This window comes from Leptosomus discolor, chromosome 2, assembly GCF_034619465.1.
Source record: "Leptosomus discolor isolate bLepDis1 chromosome 2, bLepDis1.hap2, whole genome shotgun sequence".
NCBI lineage: Eukaryota > Metazoa > Chordata > Aves > Leptosomiformes > Leptosomidae > Leptosomus > Leptosomus discolor.
In genome coordinates, this window is record NC_141392.1 from 37,816,427 (window position 1) to 37,825,750 (window position 9,324).

The following is a 9,324-nucleotide window of genomic DNA, read 5'->3' on the forward strand; positions in this document are numbered from 1 at the left end:
GCTCAATCCATTACTTGATGGCCCATTAGCTGTGGATGGAACTACATGAACTTGTTTGTCTTGTATGGTGATTGGGATGGCAGTGACCATGTCCACTCCTGCACTTCCGGCCGTTGCGGATCGCATACTGGCCAGGCAGGCTGCCCTTGAGAGGGTATTGGTGTCATCGCGCTCCCTCTCCCTGCGCTCGTTTTCCAGTTTCCTGCCCCATCAGCTCACGGGGCAAGGGGGGTCCCATCCCTTCTAAAACACGACCAACATTCATTCTCCCTATGCCCAAGTCTTTGACAACGATGACATGCCTCAGCAAGGCCTGTACCTGCCGATGGTCCCCCGTTGTTGCTGCTAATTGTTGGTTCCTTTTTCTCTTTGTTATTGGGACACTCTCGCCTAAAATGACCTCTTTGTCCACAAAGAAAGCAATTTTGTGACCTCGGTCCCTTATTCCCTTTTTCTTTTGTTATAAACTGTTTGAGAGCAATGGCCAACACCTGCGCCTGGGCTTTGGCATGCACCGTTGCTCTTTCTTCCTCTTCTACCAATGAAGCCTTAGAGCAGGCTTCTATCATGTCTATTAATGTAGTGGTTTTGGGAAGGGCCGCAATTAACTTTTGACATGTGCAATTTGCATTGTGGGTTGCCAATTCCATGCCAAGTGTAGCCTTCACGTCTGCAGTTAGCCTGGGCGCCGCATCTAATGCTGCCCTCAAGCGATCCAAAAATTCTACAAATGACTCCTGATCCCCCTGTTTAATGGTTGTATATGGTGGCCGTGGTTTTCCCATTTGTGGGACTTGTTTTATCGCAGCCGTGGCCAGAGCTTGTGACTGTTGCAAAATGGCAGGGTTGAGTTGTGCCTGTATCTGGAGGTCAGCAAATGAACCCTTTCCTAACAGCATATCTTTTGTGGCCGCAAACAAGGGGTCATTTGGATTGCGGTCAAGATTTCGTAATATTGCAAGATCAACTCGAGACTCCCAATCTGCCTGCCACAACAACCATTGCATAGGGGTTAAGAGCATTTCAGTCAGCTTAATACAGTCAAAGGGTGTCAACAACTGGCCCAAAAATATAGAATCCACTATGGCTTGTACATACGGATTTTGCAAACCCCACTGTTGAATTGACTTTGTGCCTAGCAAACAAATTTCCAATCTAATGGAGCCCACTGCCGATGTTGAGGGTGAGTGGGATCCAGCGTGATCACTGGGAAATCATTAGGAACAAATTCGCCCTCAGTTATGGCTTCTCTTATTATCCCTTGCCATTTCTGAGAAGGATCATGGTTCGGGAGGGCCACTCCTGCTTTCCGTTCCCCCCCCAGCCCTCTGGCTGCTCTTTCCTGGTGGATCGGTTAAGCAGTGCATTTCTGAAAACTTAGTTGTTTCTAAATCTGAGGGTCTGCTTGCCGCTTCCCCTGCACCTTTCCCAGGCAGATGAGTTAAGTGGCGCATTTCTGAGAACTTAGTTTTTTCTAAATCTAAATGTCTGCTTGTCGCTCCCCCCGCACCTCCTGCTCCCCCTGCTAATTGTTGCACAATCCGCATTATATGCTTTAGTTGTTCCTTCTGCCGTAATAACTCCCCATGTAGCTCATAGTTAGTAGGAGAAACAGGAGAAGATGATTCAGGTTCCTCTCGTATCGGTTGTGGCTTAAACTCCTCAGGCTCTGTTTCCATCGGTGCATTCTCCACGGGGGAGTCGTCTGGCGGCGGCGTGGACGGTAAAGGCGGTGCAGTAGGAATTATTTCATAATCCTCCCCCCCTGAAAAATCGTCGGGCATCCACAGGATACACTCGCAACTCGTTAGGAGCCTCGGCTTCTGGGGTCAAAGCCTGCTGCGCCAAAAGCGCTACTCGTTTTTCTGTTTTAATATCCTCCAAAATGGTATTAATCTGTCTCCAGATGGGAGCAAGATTAGCTGCTTCCTTTGAGCCAGCGCTGACCGAGTCCGACAAGTCCTGACCCATATTGGCCCACATTCTGGATTCAAAGACTTTGTTTGGGGTTTTGAAAAATCCCCGTCTTTGTGCCCAGTGCAGCAATTTAGTCACAGTTTGTTTATCAATCTTCACATCTCTCTTAGAGAGTATAAATAGTAGTATTTCCCAAACTTTTTCTTCCTCTTTACTTAGAGGGATTCCCATTCTTCCCGGTCACCCACCTGCAATTTCCCAGGTGATTCTTGTGCACACTTCCCATCTCTCGGATGCCAGGAGAAGTTTCTCTTCTCCCCCCTGACCGGCCCGTTGCCTTCCTCTGAAGTGCAATCAAGCCTCCTTAATAGTTATCATGTCGGGGTCACCAATTGTGGTCGTGCAAGGACGGACTCTGCATACCAACCAATATGGTTTCAAGCAAAAGCCATTTATTGAACATTTGGCTGCGTCTTATATACTGTTTTATTTCCGTACATGTTATCACGCATTTTCAGATTGGCTATCCCGCTTTGTCCACCCGTCCAGCATGCAGTTACCTTACTTATGAGGTTGGTTACAAGTTCTATGCGACAGTGTCTGTTAGTACCTACTATTCACCCTTTGTTTCATCTATGTCCATATTAGGTATGCTCTCTCTCTCCCAGATAGTCTCCTACAAGTCTGGATGGTTTTTTCTTTTCACTTTTAAAAAAATAGATTCCCTGAATCAATTTTCTTATCAAGTGAAAGAGAGTGAAATTAAAAATTGTTTTTCATTTATATTAACATCTTCTTTTCTCTCTCAATGGGTGTGCTTCAGTCTCAGAAAAATATTGTCCCATATATTCGTTTCCTTCGCACTTCATTCCATATGTTGTTCTCCTAGCCTCTGCATTGTTTCGGAATAAGCCAAAAGTTTCTCCCAGCAGTATAAATCACAGGAAGGTTTATCTTGCTTTCTGAAGAGTGATTATCAGAACATGCTCAGTGATCTGCATGTCAAGCTCATAAGACTTTTATTTGCTCATTTAAAGGATACAGTAAACCAGGATTTTCTCTAGCAGCTTTTAAAATGGCAGATACATTCTTCAAATGAGTCATTTCTTTTTCAATGAGAATATAAATCTCTGACACGGCTATCCAGACTGTCCTTTCTGAGCTGGGTACTGATTTTTCTTAGTTATTTTTATCTTTTGTTATGATATGTTGGTGACATGAAGCTTATTTCTCCTACTTCCCTTGAAAATGGGAAAGAGAAAGTTTTTCTCTATTTTTTTTTTCTCACATTTAATTTATCAGTATAACAAGTGAATTAATGCATTCACTTTTATAGCTAATTAAAATTTTACATCCGTACACTATCTACTGTTATATAGTGACATATATTTTAGGAATGGGGAAAGATAGGAATAGAAAAGTTGGTTGGGATTAATTTTTCTTCCAACCCAGCATCCTGCCTCTCAAAGCACACAGGCTTTGAGGATTATTCCTTAAGGAACTGAAGTACAGGAATATTCACAGTAGACAATTAGGAAAAACGTTGCCCATAGTGAGAAGTTTGTCTTCATTACTGGAGACACAGTGATTTTATAAATTACTTACTATTTTTATTCCAATAGATGTGATATTGCTGATGCCTAAACGTACATGCTTGCAAACTGTTTTGCTTGATTTCCAGGACAGTGCATTATCAGCTTACATCCAAACCTTACATCTTTGTGTGCTAAGTCCATCTTAATAGCAAGTGATAATAATTTATTTTGCTTCCTTTGCCCTGTCTCCACAACAAATTTGCCTGCCTGACTCTCATCCAAACCAAGCAAGGCACAGAACTCAGAAGCCACGTCTCACTGCCTGGGATAGTGGGGCTGGAGCTGCAAGGAGGACCCACTGCCCCAAGGACACAGATGGGGTCCCAGGCTCCAGGGCACCATGGGAGGTGCATCAAAGACATTTGGGGACTTTCTGTCATCTGAGAGCTGTCTATACAATCACAGAAATGATGTCTGTTTTCCTGACCTACATACATACTTAAACGGTTCCAGCATTGAGCTGAACCTTAAAGCTCAGTGGCAGTGAGTTCTACTGCTAAATTTTACATTTTTTTCCCTCCCCTCAAGGTTATATTGGTTGACTTCCACTTTCATCAAAGACTTGCTTATTCCTGTATTAGGAGAAAATGTAACTGTAAAGAAGAATAACTGCATTTTTTTCATATAGCATTTGTTATTTTATATAGTCTTGTCATATCCTTTTAAATTCATCTCTTTCCCAAGTTAGACAATCTCAGTCTTCGAAATCTCTCATCACAGAAATTATGCCATGCTCTCAGCAATTTTCATCATCTATTTCTTCATCTCCTTTAATCTCTTTTTCGGATAGATTGACCAGGATTGAGCACATACTGTAGCTGAGGGCACATCACTGACATTGTAATACTTGCAGAAAGCTGGTCTGTCCCATCCTTTTACATGGTAATATCTTATTTGCTGCTTTGGGTTTTTTTTTACCACTGCTGCACAGATCTTCATTCCACAGCATTCACTGTAAATTAGGAAAGCAGAACCCATCTGACTTGTTCAAATAGATGCTTAGGATCTGCAGTATCACCTTATAGACAATGCAGTATTTAATCTGTCCTCATGTTGTTCATTTGATTCTCTGGCATTCCCTGCCCTTTCATTTACCTCAGGATTTACCTTATTTTACCAGTTGCTAGTTTGTTCCTCTCCTTCGTTTCAGAAGCACCATCTATACCATTAATATAAAAACCATCCTGCTTCCAGAATGTTTGTTAAAGGAGATGGTCAATGTGGACAGTTACCACAGGAATTTGCGGTTCAACACCGCCCATCACAAACTTAGAGTTTTATTTGAGTGGTTCAGGTGTGAAAATCTGATGTTATCCAGACACTTAGCAGCTTGCCAGACCCTGTCAGCCTAGTAAAGCACTTGTATACCCAGAGGGATAGCCTGGAGATATGTGAAGGTATAGGTGACAGTGCCAGCTAGAGCATCTGCTTTTCATGTCCCCGTGAGGAGGTAGTCCTGGCGAGCTGATAACCAGGCAGGACTACATGCAAGTATTTTCTGTTCAGTGTCTGATATGGTATATCCTCTTTGATTCATATGTTGCAAATTTTCAAAGCTGCTATCAGGCTGGTTCTTTCTCTTCAAACACTTTTTGAGCTGTCATTTCTTTTTTGAAAGCAACCAACTTTTAGTAAAATTTCTTCGTTTCTCATGAGAAAACAAAATAAAAGAAACAAAATATCTCTCTTCCTTTGCTTCTTAAAAGAAAATAATTGTGTGTGTGTGTGCATTTGCATGTATAAAATTTATGGTGTTTGCTATATTCATCTTGATTTTTTTTCCAAGAAATAAAATAGCTTCTTTTTTTTTTTTTTTTTGTAGGGACAGTTGGTATTAAGGTTTTTGCTATAGAGCATCGAATGCTGTTAACAAAACCTAACAATGTTCTGAGTTCCTAGGAAGTGTATTGTCATCTTCAAGCTTGGATGCCTGACACTGCATGTTTTCTACATGTTGCTAATATCCTTCCTAAGGGTAGTCCTGTTGGCTTTGATATCTCACTCTTGTAAGTGCAATCCTGAATCAAAGGGTCTTAACGTCTTACCCATGTTGTGGGATGGCTTGATGTACCTGATGATTTCTGCAGCCAAAACCAAAAGTTAGCCTTCAGTTGTGTGCTTTCTTAGATGCTACAAATAAATATCTAGTTTTGACAATTGTGTTTGCAAAATCAGAAAATACTCTGTAAATAGCTCATGGAATTAAAATTTTGTCATAAGTCTGCCCTTGCACTGAGTGGATTTCATTAAGATACAGCATTCATCATGCAGTAAATTCACAATTCTAAATTCCTCAAAGGGAGTAGGAAATTTTGTATAGGAGACTGAAGGAAATAAAAACAATGTTTATATTGATAAATAATCCTAATTAGCTTCCTTTTGCCGCCTTCAAACAACAAGGTTAAAAAGCCATCATAGAAATGGTCTAGACCATGTAGGCATCTGTTGCACTGTTTTAATTCCTAAGACATGTATTGACTTTGCTGAGGCTGAGGTTAGTACAGATCATCCAGTCTTGGACATATAACTCTGACATGCTGATAGAGACCTGATTTTCCCTATAAAGGTATAAGCTGCTTAAAGATATTCAATAAAATAATTCCTTAGCTTCTATAGTTCTTCCAAGATCTAGATTTCCCTTATTTCATCTGGCAATGTTTCATAATCAAAATAAAAGCAACCTTTAAAATGAACAGGTAATGGTGCTGAAATATGTCTTAAATTGAGAACAACAGACATTTAGGAGAAATGCTTTAAGAGCTGGGGAGGTGCAGTCAGTCTATGATGACATTTCAGAACCAGTTCAATGTCTGCTTTTCCATTTCATTTTGCTGCAAGCTTTACCAGGAACCAGAGCAGCATTGCTGGTGCTCCATCCTCTCTGACGCTATGGAGATCACATTACAAGTATCCTTTCACTCATTCTGCTAATCAAATACAGTTGTAGACCACATATTAAGAATAAAGCTCTTTTTCTCTGAGTTTCATAGATAGACAAGTGTTAAATGTTAAAACTCAAGTGAAAGACTTAACCTACCTGCCTCTATGCTCCACAGGGATTTTTATTATTCAGATTTATTCATTAGAAGACTTGCTATTCATGTTTGCTCTATTTGCTTTCATTAAATGTTTGGCATTAAATCCTTCCTGTTGCATTGTTAACTATAAAACAAAATAAAAAATCTGAGTGCTGTGAGATAAAATTCATATATCCTGACCAATATAGATGATGTATTTATTTAATAGAGAATAGTAGAGAGTAATCAACAGCAGGTGAAAAAAAACAATAGTGAAGATGTTTATGGTCACCGAAGTGCAAATTTCTTCTTAAGGAAACACATATGCTGCACCTGCACTGTGATTTGTATTTTGAAATACTGCAGTTCTACTGTTTTTCATTCATTAAGCAAGTTTACAAAAAACACAGCTAATTGAAGGATATATAAATGTATTCTTCTTTTGCAGGCAACAGAATAGATGTGGTTCCCAGTACGATACCATACTAACCCACTAAATTCAAGCATGGAGAACAGTTGTTAGTGAAAAAAATCCTCCAGCTGTTGTTCCCTCAGCATGAAACTAGCTCTCTAAAAGCCATTTGAAATTTTGTTGTTCTTTTCAATTGGACTAATTCCTGCCTGGCAGGGCAGCTCTACTGTACCAGGGTCACTGGCTTCTCCTGGGCTGGCTCTGGTGGTCTCAATCCACGTGCTCAGGCGATCCCTCTTTCAGATGAGGTTAATTTTTAACCAAACACATGGGCTCAGACCTTGCAGGTTTGGGTCTGGCTGCTGTGTGGCATACGCCTTAAGGCAGGCTCCTTTTGTGCAGGGCTGGCATGGATGTTGATCTGAGTGAACTGGCTGGCATCCCTGTGGAAAGTCTAGGATAACTCCGAATTTTCAAATCTCTTTACCTGCCCTGTGTCCTGTCCCAACACTCTGTACTCAGCACAGCCACCTTCATCAGAAGAGCCTCATTTTTCCCTGCAGCAAGGGAAAGCAGGACTTGCTGGCAGCAATATGGACACAAAGCACCAGGTCCCAGAACCTACCTGTGCTACCAGATATTTCTAGGGTTGTTTGGCAGCAGTCACAGATGCAACCTCTGTCTTATCCTGCATCATCCTGGACTACACAGAGCAGAGTCACTGTCATGAAATAATAAATTATAATAATCTAATTTCTGTGACAGTGATACCTCTGGCAATATCTGACTCCCTCAGTCCAGGAGGTTAAGTAATTTCAGTAGCTATCTGACGCTGTATCACCACATCATTCTCCTCTCAGTCGTTTCTCCTACTGTCCACAGCCTCACAGTGCCATGCTATCAGCATAATTAGATCTCCTCAGTCAATCGCAGATGATGCCTGAACTCCAGTGGCCAGCTGGTGCACTCAAATAACAATTCCTGGTCAGCGAATATATGTGGGGCCAAATTTAAAGTGCTATTCAGGAGGAAGAGATATATTGAGGTGAACCTGCTTAACCCTCATTAACTCACCAGCAATCTCCAGGCTGAGTTTGTTCTCATAAAACTTAGGTCAAACCATTTCTAAACAGCTTTGTAAAAACAAAGACTGTGTGTGGGGAGCAGCCAGCCCTTGGTGCAGCTCTGCTGGCACCATGGCAAGGGCACTGGCTCACTGGGGCAGGGCTGTCTGAGCTATCTCTCACCCCCCAACTCATCTTAATACACTTGGGTTTAAACAGCACTAAATTGGATGGACTGTGAGTCTTTCTTTGGAGCTCATATTTCCCTAACCCTTTGCACTGGTGCTTTCTTATGTTTACTCGCTCACCAGTGAGATACATGTAACAGCAGCAATGTCTAAAGACTTTAAACTGCTTTTCCAGGACAAAGAAGGCAGTAATGTATCAAGCAGCATTAACGAAGGGCAGTGAAATGGCATTCAACCACTCTCCCCCCTCAACCCCAGAGAAGTCATTAATGTTAATAGAAGTCTTCTCTGTGCCCCTCTCTGTGCACACAGAGCTCATGTCACAGGAAGCATCAGGACAGCACTCCTTGGGGAACTTGAGGTCAGCTTCAGTCCCTCCAGTGTATTCCCAGCAGATCACAGGTCAGTGCAAATTAAAAAAAAATCATTATTAGTTACTTCTTAAGCATAGATTCACAAGAGTTACTGCCAGCTCTTTTGATTCAGTAGCATGAACCCAGCAAGCCAGCTAAATGAGGATCTTCTGTTAAAAAAAGAAAAAAAAGAAAAATAATTTTAAACCCAACAATGATAACAGTATGTTTCCTCAAAATACAATTGCTAGTGAGGAAGAAACCCACATACAGGCCAAGGTCACCTTCTTATAGAGCTGATGCAACTCAGAGCCCAATGAAGTTCCCGAGAGGAGTGGAGCAAACCTCTGGCCCAGAGCAGCACATGGTGCTGACATGTTTCAGATCAGGAGGCAGGCAAAGGTTTTGCTGTTTGAGGCTATGCCTATCATGAACATCAATTCCTGAAGAGCACAAATATTTGCTTTTAGCTTATCAATCAGAGCTCACCAGAGACATTAATGCAGATCACAAGGATTTGTATGTTAGCTCAAGTTCAGTCTTATGTCAATTCAGTCAGCCCTGAATTGTTGCCTTTTTTATTTTGATAGCTACACTGGCATTCTTGGCAAAGTGTGGAATTATTTATATTATGTGCACTTTATAAGATAAATTATAAAATTTTTGAGAAAATCACAATTATTTGGGAAATTATATGCATTAGTAAAATCCAAATTTGCCTGACAGACCACATCTGTAAATTGAATACATCCTGCCTTATTATAGTGTTTCTTTAAAT

At 41.2% G+C, this 9,324-nt stretch overlaps 1 protein-coding gene across 1 annotated transcript; it reads right to left on the reverse strand.

Annotated features, from left to right (window-relative positions):
- Window positions 1-215: 215 nt before the first annotated feature.
- LOC147415956 (endogenous retrovirus group K member 6 Gag polyprotein-like) lies at window positions 216-1,679 on the reverse strand. Its single transcript, XM_086460392.1, has 2 exons — window positions 1,511-1,679; window positions 216-1,135 (listed from the first exon to the last, which is right to left on the reverse strand). Exons 1-2 carry the CDS (start codon window positions 1,677-1,679, stop codon window positions 216-218), a joined length of 1,089 nt encoding a protein of 362 aa, XP_086316518.1.
- Window positions 1,680-9,324: the final 7,645 nt, after the last annotated feature.

Excerpts from the sequence above, each read along its gene's own strand:
- LOC147415956 (XM_086460392.1), bottom strand. The coding sequence starts at position 1,679 with ATGGAAACAGAGCCTGAGGAGTTTAAGCCACAACCGATACGAGAGGAA. Across the intron at positions 1,136-1,510 it reads ATTAGCAGGGGGAGCAGGAG|GCACAAAGTCAATTCAACAG; the intron begins GTGCGGGGGGAG and ends TTTGTTTGCTAG.